The following is a 12,706-nucleotide window of genomic DNA, read 5'->3' as shown; positions in this document are numbered from 1 at the left end:
GGTCAGTGCTGGGGGGCTTGTGGAAAGACAGGCAGGGCACTGGTGTATCTGGGAATTGTTCCAATCACGCTTGAAGGCAATTTGGAATTAAGCTAAGAAAGTGAGTAAAATATCTATACCTTCTGAGCCAGAAAAATTCCACTGCTAGTCAATACGCCCCCAAAGAAATCATTGATCAAAAGAAAGGCCCTACATACACCAGAATATTTATAGAAGCACTTTTTGTAGTAGAAAAGAACTGGAAACAAGACAGATGCCCATTGACTGGAGAAATGGCTAAACAACTTGTAGAACATGAATGTAATATAAATACTATGGAACAGTAAGAGATTATGAAAATGGGGAGTACGGAAAAGCATAGGAAGACTTACGTGAATTGATACAAGTGATACAAAATCAGAAAACAACATAATGACCATAACAATGTAAATAGAAAGAACCACAACAAAACAACCAAAACTGAAGCCTGTGAAATCAAAATTAATTAGCTTGGTCACAAAGAAGAGCTATAAGAAGGCATCTTCTTTCCTTCTTTGCAGAGGTGGGGGACTATGGTTATAGAATTCTGCATATGAGGTCAGACGTGGCTAACCTTGCTGACTTAGGTTCTCATTGGTATAAAAGGCAACTCTCTTGGAGAGAGGGGATAGATTGGGAAATGTAATGAACTAAAAACCAAAGATACCAATAAAGTTATTTTTTAAATGAAAGATACAAATAAAGAATTTAAAGAAAAAGAAAGTTGACATAGTGTGGTGGAAAGACCATTGAACCAGAGAAAATGAGTTCAAATCTCACTAGTTCTGCGACCCTGGACAAACCAGTTAGTTATTCTCTCTGAGGCTTAGTTTCCTCATGTGGAAAAATGGAGCTAATCCAGTATCCCAGAAAGGTGAAAGAAAAAAAGAAAGCATCCATAGGTACACAACTACTTATAGCAGCATGTTTTTGTGGGGCAAAGACTGAAAGTCACAGGGATGCCCGTCCATTAAGGAATGGCTAAACAAATTGTGGCATATGAATGTAATGGAATATTATTGCATCATAAGAAAGGAAAAATGGGAGGGATTCGGACATACCGGGAGGAATTGTATGAACTGATGCAAAGTGAAGTAAGCAGAACCAGGAGAACAACTGATACAATGATTACTGCATTGTAAAGGAAGCCACCTGTGAAAACAACTCTGACCAGCACAGTGACCCAGCATAACTAAAAGACTGACACTGAACAGTGAAGCATGTTTCCAAAGCTCGGATCAATTCATGTAAGTCCTCCTATACTTTCCTGTATTCCTCATTTTCACAATCTCTTACTGTGCAGTAGTAGTATTTATATTTCATTCATGTTCCACACCTTATTTAACTCCTCCCCCCATCAGTAGCAGCAAAGTGATGGGCCTCAATGAGACTTTTCAGACATGGCCAATGGGTGAATTTGTTTTCCACGACTAAACTTAGACATCACAAAGGAAAGACATCATTTGTGTTGGGAGGAAGGACAATTTGGGGGAATGGTGATATCAATACTTCAATGAAGGAAAAAGAGTAGCCACAACTCATTAAAAATGAACAAAAGAGAGAAGACACAGACAAGCATGAGCAATGTTGGAATTTCCACATTAAATGTGAAATACAAAAATACAAATGGTAAATAACAGTTCTCGATATACACAATTCTCTTAATGTAATGACGTATTTGTGTTTATTGATGTTTATTAAATCAAGTTTCAGAAAAATGGGGCATCATAGGGTGTTGTGAGGAAAGCTTAAGGATGATGCAGAGAGCCAGATGGCTCCCAAGTGCCTTCCTCCCTCTTCCCAGTCCATATCACCTGTATCCCTGGAAACCACTGTCAATGTTGCCCCAAGGCAGATTCCAGCCAGATGCAAAAACCAAACCTGATCTATTGATAAATGATTAATTGCTGTGTCTTTACTTTGTGTGTATTGGAATATACTTGTATAACTACTTTGTAGATACCCTACAGGTATATCTGAATACATGCTGCTTCCTCCAGTGGAATGTAGTAAGCCTCTTGAGGCAGACACTTTTATTTTTGCCTCAGCATCTCCAGCACCTAGCACAGTGCTTTGTAGAAAGTAGGTGCTTAAAAAAATGCTTGTTGGACAAATGAATTAATAATAAAACTTGGCTAAATGGAAATAAATTGAAAACCACTTTCTCTCTCAAACCCTTTACTCACTTGTCTGGCTTTCCAGGGAGCAGGAGACGGAGACGACACTTATTAGCAGAGTGGATTTCCTCTTCCTTCACCCGCATCAGCCTTTGTAGGGCAAGGCACCAATCCTGAGCTACTGTCATGTTCAAATTCTGTGTATGAGGGAAAGAAAACAAAGAGTGGGGAAAGAGTACACAGTGGTTACCCAGTGGGGGTTGATTAGGTCACTGCCAAATCTGTCTGCTTTCCTAAAACCCACCATGGTCCCATCCCATCCTAGACTCCTCCCACTGTGGAGGAAAGTGGGAAGGAAGGGAATCACAGGAGTTTCCACTTTCAGCAGGACAACATGGCACTGGGATATAACCTCTGACCTGTGACTTTACTGTACAGATCAAGTAGCCCTAATGTTATAGAGGAGGAGGTGAAGTTAAGGAATTCTGGCTGGAATGGAATAAAAGGGTAAGCCCAGTCTCCTGAGCCCAAGTTAAACTTCCTCCAGGCTGGCAAGGGATTTTGTGACGGGCCCAATTCTAAGGGTACTATTGATGAAACACTGCCTGCTGAGAGGTAAGGTCTCTCACTCTAGCTTTCTTCACTCTGAGACTACCTACCATTTACAATGTGCGTATGTACCGACTTTGCATGCTGTCTCCCCCATTAAAATGTGAGCTCCTTGAGGGAACAGACCATGTTTTTGCTTTTCTTTGTATTATCAGCACTTAGCACTATCTTGGCACTCAGTATAGCTCATGAAATGCTTGCTGACTGAGTGACTGACTTCCTGGCAGCTAGGTGGGACAGCAGATGGAATGCAAGACTTATCAGGACTGAGGGAGACCTGAGCTGACTCTACTCACTCAAACACTAGCTGTGGCTTGTCACTTCAGTTCAGTTTCCTCATTTTACAAATGAGGACAATAATTATAATCACACAGCATTCAGTTTAGATTTTTTGATTGTTCTTTCTTTCCATTTATATTATTTCTGTTATATTAGATGCTGCTTGATGGCATGGTAGATAAAGTACTGGGCCTGGAGTCAGGAACATCTGAGTTCAAATCCAACCTCAGTTATTTCCTAGCTGTATGTATTGGGCAATCACTTAACCTATGTTTGCCTTGGTTTCCTCAACTTATAAAAGAGGATAATAGCAACACCTACCTCACAGGGTCATTGTGAGGATCAAATCAGGTATTTTTTGTAAAATGCCTAGCACATAGTATGCACTAAGTAAATGTTATTATCATTATTATTATTATTATTAAGGTTCTTAATAAATGCTTATTCCTTCCTCCTTAAAAAAAAAAACAAATGAGGATAATAAGAGAGCAGCAGACCAGGTAGTTATGAGAATGAATGAGATCATACATGGAAAGAGCTATAGAAATGGCGGACGACGATGATGATGATGATGGCGACGAGGACTGTCCAGCCAGAGCAACGTTCCAAGAATGGACCACATAAAAGAATGACCACTTTTCTGGGGAGTTTGTGATGTCTGGCCTGGTTCAGCACAATTAATGCCTTGCCCTACCCTGGAAGCTTCACATCAGATTGCCAGGTGTGTTTGAGGTTGGCTGCCACCGCCATTACTCTAGATAGCCCCAAAATATGTCCAAGAGAATGGACATGTAGCCCCTAAACCACAATCAGTATCAGTTCCCATTGAATCCCAACCCATTACTGAGCAACAATGGCGGACACTTTTGCTGACCTGTCTGATGGATGGGCCCCTGGAACTTTGCCCAAGGGGCTCTCAGTACCTGATAAGTGCCATGGAGGGTGCTGATAAGCAGGGTGATCTGCTCAACCACAGCCAAGTCCTTCTGCAAATCCTGCAGCTCCTGGAAGAGGCGAGGGGGACCAAGGTACACCTTGTCTGGGAAAGAGAAGGCAGATAACTCAGGCAAGGGCCAGGATTAAGAGGGTAAAAAAAGCAAAATAATTCACTTGTTGACTTTGTACGGATGGAAGCCCAGATGAACTAGGATGAACAACCTGCTGAGCAATGGCGGGACAGTGAACAGCCCAAAGTGTGTCTATGCTCTTTGACCAGACGTCTACTAATGTGGCTTTCCCTAAGGTGAGGGGAAAAATGAGAAAAAGAAGGATTTCTGGGGGCTGCTTCTAAGATTGGAGGTGGTCTGTGGGAGCCATTTGGTTATTAACACTGCCCTGGGAGTCACGAACTCATTGCCCCAGTAGCTCCCCGCCACTAACATGGCATGTGTACCCAGCTGTGTGATCCAGGGTCATCACTTCTCTCTTAGTCCAACCTTCCTCATCTGTAAAGTGATATGTAAGATGGGAATCACAAATCATAGAGTAAAGGTGGAGGCGATCTTGGAGGTAATCCAGTCCAATCCCCTCATTTTACAGATGATGAAACTGAGGCCCAGATACAGGCTTGAAACAGGTCATAAGGAGCAGAGCCAGGATTCAAATCCAGTCCTTGCTTCCCTGAGAGAGCCATTATGACATAGTGGAAAGAGCACTGGTTCTGAGGATCTGGGTTCAAATCCCACCTCTGACACATAGTACTTGTGTAACCTCTGGGCGAGTCACTTAGCTTTACTGTGCCTCAGTTTCTTCTTCTATATAATGACAGTATTGGACCAGATGGTCTTCAGGCTCTCTTCTAGGGCAGCTGGGTGGTGCGGCGCATAGAGCCCCAGGCCTGGAGTCAGGAAGACCTGAGTTAAGTCCAGCCTCAGACCCTTACTAACAGTGTGACCCTGGGCAAGTCACTTCACCCTGTGTGCCTCAGTTTCCTCATCTGTAAAACAAGCTGGAGAAGGAAATGACAAGCCACTCTAGTATGAGACCCCAAATGAGGTCACAAAGAGTTGGACGTGACTAAAAATGACCAAACACCTAGGTCTAAATCCAACATCTTGTAATTGAAAAAATTCCATGAAGTAATAGTTGTGAAAGTATGACATACTGCATACATGTAAGAGATCACATACATATGTATATCATCATGTTTACATATAGTTATATAATTTGGGGAGAGCCCTTGATTTTACTATTAGAGTAAGGTACTCCTGGTGTGAAAAGAACCCCCACCAATGTAGATCTGCCACTCCTCCAGAGTTTAATGTCTTAGAGACTTGACTAACCATAACCTCTGCCAGGCAATTCTGAGATGAGAAGTTGAAGAGCAGGTGCCAGGCTGCATTGGTGGAAGGAGTTTTGTCACCGAGAGTGCCTTCTACCAGTGCCTAGTTTAAAAAAACAAACAATGCCCCCTCCCCCAATAGAATCATTGAACCTTGGAATGTTATTCTCTACATGGGAACATTCTCTTCTTTGATCCTAATAGCAACCCCTTTTGAGCTAAGGAGGGGGAACCAAGGCTCAGAGAAGGAAAACATTTTACCTATAGTAACATAATTCATGACAGACCCAGGATTCTGAAGCCTTTTTCCAAGGCTTTTTCTACTTCTCCTAAATGGCCAGAACATCTGTATGACCCTGGCTGTTTCAACCAGGCTGCTCTGGGCCCCACTGAGATGTCACGGATAGGAGCTATCCTCTCTTTCTAGGGAGGGTCCTTGGGGTCTGTGGTGGGGTGCTCACTCCAGACCACACCATCCTCAGGCTGAAGGGGATGCCCCAGATTTGCTTCCTTGCTCCTGCCAGCTGTGGGGGGAGGACTAGTTCCAGGGGGAGGCAGTAGGTCGGGGGGTCCCCTTTCTCTGCCTGCCCTGGGCAGAATCCTTCTGGACGTTTAGAGGGAGCACTCACATCATGTGCATTCTCTGCGATGCAGCCTGGGATGGGCATGTGACCAGATGGGCCCCTTTGGGGAATTCTCTCTCTCCCTGGCCCCCTTTCTAATTAATAGAGCAACTGGATCGATGGAGTGGAACGTGCTTGGGCTCCTTTTTGTGCTTCACTCTTCAAAGAAGCTGCTCCTGAGGATCTCCTCCTCCCTCTCTCCCTCCCTCCTCTTTCCTCCCTCTCTTTCCCCTTCCCTTTATCACATGCCTCCCTCAAAGAAGCTCCCTGGCCCACGGCTCTTCCTACCCACCTACGTGCTGCTCATTAGAGACGCTCCTTATCAGTAACCCATCTCCTTGAACATCTGCTCCATATATAGAGGACCCCTGCCCCACCCCTCACATGGCCTTCTTTTCCTATGCCGAGAAAGCCTCTCCCATGGAATCCCTCCAGAAGCAGCCAGTGGAGGGAGCTCCCAGGGTCACACAGCCAAGATGCAGTTTCCCCAGCTCTGGGGCCAGTTCTTCCATCCTCTATACCACAACTCTACAAAGAGGATTATATCTTGTAGCTCCCTCCCCCTGCCCCCCTCAAAAAGATCATCAGGGCTGGTGAAGCTGAGTATTTACTGAGACTCATTCAATCATTTCTTGTCCTCACAGAGCAATTATGAAGATAATAATGATGATGATAATGTTAATGAGAGCCGCTCACAACCCTACAGACAATAATTAACAGACACCTAACACAAGGCTTGCAAAGCCCCTTCCAGAAACAATTTCATTTGATCCTTAGATAACTTTGTGAAGTAGGTACTATGACTACTGCCATTTTACAGATGGGGACACTGAGGCTGGGGATAATGAAGAGACTTGTCTCAGGCTGCAAGGCTAGTGTATGAAGCAGCATTCAAACTCAGGTCTTCCTGACTCCAAGTCCAGAGGCCCACTGACCCACCTAGGTGCACAAGAGGCGACGTAGGGTGGTGGATAGAGTGGTGTCCTCTAGCTCGGCCACAAGGATAATAACAACTCACATTCTTGAAGCATTTGATAGTCAACAGAACATAGTCATTGCAAGAACCCCAGGAGAAGGGACTGCACATGTCTAATCAATACATATTAAGCACCTACTATGTGCCACGCTCTGTCTATGCTCCTCACTGGGGAGTAAAGACAAAATTAAAGGAGCTTCTGCCCCCAAAGAGCCCCTATTCTCTGAGGCACCGGAAGTGGGAAGGGTACAACGTGCATACAGGTAAGTATAAATACAAAGTGAGCTGAGGAGAGAGACAGTAGCAAAAGCAGAGAGCCTGGCGAAGGCATTGGGGAGGAGGTGACCCCAAGGGGAGCTAAGAATTCTGAGAGGGAAGAGGTTTGTACAAATGCACTGGCCCAGCAGATAGCATGCTGAGCTCAGGGAACTCTGGCCAGAAGGCAGGATGCATAAATGGGGAGCCAGAGAAAGCAAGCCTGGAAGCTCAGCTTGAAGCCAGTTTGTAGAGGATCTTCCTTCAATGTGAACTGCTAGGAGGGTTCTGTTTAATCCTCCAGGGCACAGCTCAAAGCTTTGGAGGAGGGTGACATGGTCAAATGTATGCCTTAGAAGCATTCATCTGGTATGGACTGGAGAGGGGAGTTAATGGAGACAGGTAGACCAATTAGGGGCCATCATAAGAGTGGCAATGGATAGAAGGGGACAGATTCAAGAGAGGCTTTTCAGGCAGAGTCAACAAGACGTGGGTGTGAACTGATGCAGAGGAACAGGAAACAAAGAGGAGCGAATTTTATACAGAGACAACAAATGCTGAGAAGACAAACAGCTGGGAAAGAGTGAAGAATTCAGATCGATAGAATGACCAGCCACGGTTCCAGAGGACCGAAGAAGACACAGCTACCCACCTCCTAAGTGGACTCAGGATGCAGGAGACATACATTTTTTGGACATGGCCAACATGGGAATGGTTTGCTTGATTGTGCAAATTTGTTACCGAGCTTTGGTTTTTCTTTTTCAATTGAGGAGAAGTCAATGAAAATGAGGGGCAGCAAGGTGGCACAGTGGATAGGGCCCCAGGCTTGGAGTCAGGAAGGAGTTCAAATCTGCCCTCAGACACTTAGTAGCTGTGTGACCCTGGGCAATTCACTTAACTCTGTCTGCCTCAGTTTCCTTATCTGTAAAATGAGCTGGAGAAGGAAATGGCAAACCACTCCAGTATCTTTGCCAAGAAAACCCCAAATGGGGTCACAAAGAGTGAGCACGACTGAAATGACCGAACAACAACAAATGAGAATAAAAGTTTGCTTATTTAAAAGACATAATATGACTTCACACACATAACCTACACCAAATTTCTCACTATCTTAGGAAGAAGGGACTCAAAATTCTATTAAAAAATGAAACTTTAAAATTGTCTTTACATGTAATTGGAAAAAATAAAATACTATTTAAAAGGAATAAAAGACATGACAATTGATATGATACAGAGCTGAGAAAGAGGGAAAAATCCAAGATGACTGAGGCTCCAAGCCTGGGAGACTGGGACGGTGGTGTCAGCTTTGAAACTGAGAACTTCAGAAAGGAAGCAGCTTAAAGAGAAAAGAACATAGATTCAGTTTGGGGCCATAGCGTGAGTCTAAGATGCCTTTAGAATATTCAGGTACAAGGTCTAGGAGGCAGCTGCTAAACTGGAATTCAGCAGATTTTTATGTGTGTGTGTGTTTTTACATACATAGATTTCATTTATGTACATATGTATGTAAATTATATAGAATTACGTATACGTAATAATTGTATGTATGTTGTATTATATGTATATACATATTTATGTATATTGTACGTATGTGTATATATATGCACATACATATATATTTATATAAAAGAGAGGAAGAGAGAGAAAAGGAAAAGGAGAGAGAGAGAAAGAAAGGAGAGACAGAAAAAGAGAGAGAGGAAAGAAAGAGAGAGGAGAGAGAGATTTGGGAGTTAAAACACAGAGATGGTAACTGAGCTCAAAGGACCTGATCACATCACCAAGGAAGCTGGTTGGTTGTTGTCTTCATTCTCAGAGAACCAAAATGACGTCGCTATGCTTGAGTCAAGATTCGATGTGTCTGACTGCGGTTGATCAGGCCAATGTGAGCTCACAATGCTCTACCGCAGGCAGGGACCGAAGAGTCCACGTGAACGTTTGGGATGGATACTCCAAACTTGCACAACTTGTGTTTCCTTCAAGCTGTTTCAATTCTGCTTTGCTCATAGAACACAGCACCTTCTCTGACGTGGGCACACCAGGCGGAGCGGTCCTGTGAGACTAGACCCCAAGAGAGTATCTCCGGGCACATCTGCACAGGGAGTGAGGGGGGACAGATGGACGATGGCACGTGCGAAGGGGATTGAGAAGAAGCAGTTAGAGAGGTAGGAGGAGAACCAGGTTCACAAAAGGAAAAGGAAGTCAAAAGCTAAGGAAAGGTCAGACAGCGAGGATTAGATTTGGCCGTTAATACATCCCTGGTAACCTTAGAGATGAAAAACAAAGAGACCCAGAGAGCTGAACCTGCATTCCTAACTGGTCCTCTTTCCTCTGCCAGAAATTCTAGAAGATGGCAGAGAGAGGCTGCTACCTTGGAGTTGGGTTGGAGCGGGAGAGGGGAGAAGGAAAAAGATGAGACACTCACTGTGGGCCTGGCTAGCCGGAGAAGACTTCTTGGCGCCAGCATTCTGAATGACGACGTTGTCCTTGTCATAGGTGCCACCCTCCTGGCCCACTTCCGCCACCTGTACCTGGGGAAGGGCTGTGTTCCATTTCACCACGTATTTAGGGCCGAGGGGGACCAGACTGCTGATCTCCAGCTGCCCCCTGTGGAAAGGAAAGGGAGGATGCTGGTTGTTGACCCACCTCACTCCTGACACTCCCATCCCACTTTGAGCAGCTCAGCCACAAACCATGCAACCCCAAATGGCAGCTCCCACACCAAGATTAAACTAAGTCATAAGCACCGGGCAAGCCCAGCCCCAGGCCCCAGCACCAGAACCACACACAAATCCCCCTCTTGGAGCGCCAAGGCTCCAGTCCCACCTACCTGTGGTTGACAGGCCTGAGGAAGACAAGAAAGATGGAAGGTCGTTACGAGTACTGATTTCTAATGTAAGCTAAGAACTACCCTGTGCAGGATACTAGGGTGGGCCCTGGAGGGTGGGCAGAAAAACAGTGTGTTCTTGTTTTGCATCAGGATTAACCTTTCCCTTCATTGCTCATGAAGAACCTCATTCTGAACTTCAAATATACCAATCGATTACTATAGAGTAGGGGTGGGGAACCTGGGACCCCAAGGCCACATGTGGCCCTCTAGGTCCTCAAGTGCAACCCTTAGATTGATTTGGATTTGGTCAAAGGGCCATGCTTGAGGACCTAGAGGGCCACAGGATCACCACCCCTGTTACAGAGGATTACATCTATGTGGGTGATTTCTTCTCCTACAAAAACGTTAGCTCTGTGAAGGCGGGCACTTTACTTTCTTTCTCCTCCAGCCACACACAGAAAGCCCTTAATAAGTCTGGTGGATGTCTAAGGCAATGAGGATAATTAATAATAATAACAGTAATAGCAGCTGGGATTTATATAGCACCTTAAGGTGTGCAAAGAGCTTTGCAAATATCAGCTCGTTTTAGCTTAACAAGCCAGGAGGTAGGAGCTATTTTTATCCCCATTTTACAGATGTGAAAGCTGAGGTGGAGGAACAAAGGGAAGGGCACAATGTGCTAAGCACTTTACAGTCACTAGGGTAAATGACTTGTTCAGGGTCACACACCTAGTAAGTGTTTGGGACGAGAATGAATTCCAGCCTTCCTGACTCCTGGTCCAGCTCTCTCCCCATTGCGTCACCTGGCTGCCTGAGCTAGGAATGACCTTCCCATACTTCTACTGGGAGCTGCTTATTTATTTATTCATCTATTCAACAAGCCTTTATTAAGTGCCCACTAAGAGTCCTGGAGGGTACAAAGACCCAAAGAAAAACCAGGCCCTGCCCTCAAGGGGCTTACATTCTACTACCCAAATGGGTTACCTTGCCAACCCCCTTCTCCCGTATTGTGCTTGGGGTCCCTTCTTGAATTAAGTGAACAAATGAATGAGAAATGAATATTCATTGGGAGTGATGGCATAGGTGAGCCACAATCACAAAATCCAAAGCCCTGTGGCATGATTTAATTCTTTAGATGCTGAAATGACTTGAAAGAGGTTTTGGACTCTCTGTGTTTGACACTGGGAAACGAAGGCTGTAACAAAAACATTACTGGTGATAACAGAGGGAGAGGGGACAGCATGGTATGATGGAGCGAACAGTGCATTTGGAGTCAGAGAAACAGGGTTCAAATCCTGGCTTTATCACTTACATCCCTGGTGACCTGAAGGAAGGCCCCACCTCTCTGAGCCTAAGGTTCATCTTCTCTAAAAGGAGGGTGTTGAACTATCTGAGGCCCTTTCAGATCTAAATTGGATAAGCCTGTTCTGGTCCCAGGACTTTCCTTCAAGCTTCTGAACCAAAACTAGGACCCTCCTAACCACGAACATCATTTACGGAGGTAGGCATCCAGAGGCAAAAGCTTTCAAGCCAAGGAAGCATGAGCTCAAATAGAATCAAGAGATTTGGTCTGGATGTAAGAAAGAGTGTCTGCAACATCAAAAAGAGAGAGCGTTGAAGTGGGATAACTGAGCAAGAGGCACTGGAGTTGTCATCCCAGGGTCAGTCTTCAAAAGCAGAACAAATAATTATCTCTTCATAGGATCACAGGGATGCCACATGAAACTTTAGGATATAGAATGTCAGATTTAGAAGGACAAAGAATGTCAGGGCTGGAAGGCCCTTAGAACACAGGATGTCAGAGCTAGAAGGGCCCTTAGAACCCAAGATGTCAGAGCTGGGAGGGCCCTTAGAAGACAGAACATCAGAGCTGGGAGGGCCCTGAGAACCCAAGATGTCAGAGCTGAGAGGGCCCTCAGAACACAGGATGCCAGAGCTGGGAGGGCCCTTAGAACACAGAAGGTCAGAGCTAGGAGGGCCCTTAAAACACAGAATATGAGAGCTGGGAGGGCCTTTAGAACACAGAAGGTCAGAGCTGGGAGGGGGTCTTAAACACAGAATGTCATAACTAGGTGGGGTCTTAAAGGTGATCTAGTCTAAGCTTTCATTTTAGAGAAGAAGAAATTGAGGCCCGGACGGGTAAAGGCTTTGCCCCACATCACATAAATAGCTAAGGAACAGAGCTAGGATTCAAACCCAGTACCTCTGACACTAAAAGTTAAGCTCTATCACCCCATGGTTGTGACAGATCACTTGCCCAAAGCCAGGGGCCATATACAAGGGACTCTGGGATTCTGTAGCATCCTTGGGCCATGGACCAGGGGACCAGAAGCTCCCTGATCAATAACCCCCATAACCCTGGTCTTAAAGAAGAAAAAATCCCTGCATCTGAATGGTGGTCATCCCAAGGGGTTGCACTAGGGTAGGACAGGTACACTCCAGATGACCCACTCCTCTCACTCCCTTCCCCCACTTTTATGGGGCAGGACAAAGGTTCAGCCATCACAGGGAGAAGCCAATAAGCCACTTACTTGAAGTTGATGTTGGCACACACCAGCATGTCATTGAGCAGGAAAACCTTGCGTTCCTTGGACTTGATGAGCTGCCCACGGTCCCCATACACCGTCTCTGTCAGGGTCTCGCACAGCAACAGCTGTCGCTGGCCTGACGTCAGCAGCTATAAAAAGACAGAGGACCACAGATCTAAGTCAACACCAGCCT

The 12,706-nt window shown here is 45.2% G+C and overlaps 1 protein-coding gene across 4 annotated transcripts in view; it reads right to left on the bottom strand.

Moving 5' to 3' along the window:
• ARHGEF10L (Rho guanine nucleotide exchange factor 10 like) overlaps positions 1 to 12,706 on the bottom strand; it is a 232,632-nt gene that overhangs the window by 79,673 nt on the left and 140,253 nt on the right. For all 4 annotated transcript variants that reach the window (XM_036746730.1, XM_036746734.1, XM_036746732.1 and 1 more), the window contains 5 exons: positions 12,517 to 12,662; positions 9,986 to 10,000; positions 9,581 to 9,762; positions 3,947 to 4,062; positions 2,205 to 2,332 (listed from right to left, as the gene is read on the bottom strand). In XM_036746730.1, the coding sequence (XP_036602625.1) occupies positions 2,205 to 2,332; positions 3,947 to 4,062; positions 9,581 to 9,762; positions 9,986 to 10,000; positions 12,517 to 12,662 (587 nt within the window). The remainder of the gene's footprint in view (positions 1 to 2,204; positions 2,333 to 3,946; positions 4,063 to 9,580; positions 9,763 to 9,985; positions 10,001 to 12,516; positions 12,663 to 12,706) is intronic.

Source organism: Trichosurus vulpecula, chromosome 2 (genome assembly GCF_011100635.1).
Source record: "Trichosurus vulpecula isolate mTriVul1 chromosome 2, mTriVul1.pri, whole genome shotgun sequence".
Classification (NCBI taxonomy): Eukaryota; Metazoa; Chordata; class Mammalia; order Diprotodontia; family Phalangeridae; genus Trichosurus; species Trichosurus vulpecula.
The sequence above is the reverse complement of the archived record's forward strand: the minus strand, read 5'-3'. Positions and strand labels throughout refer to the sequence as shown.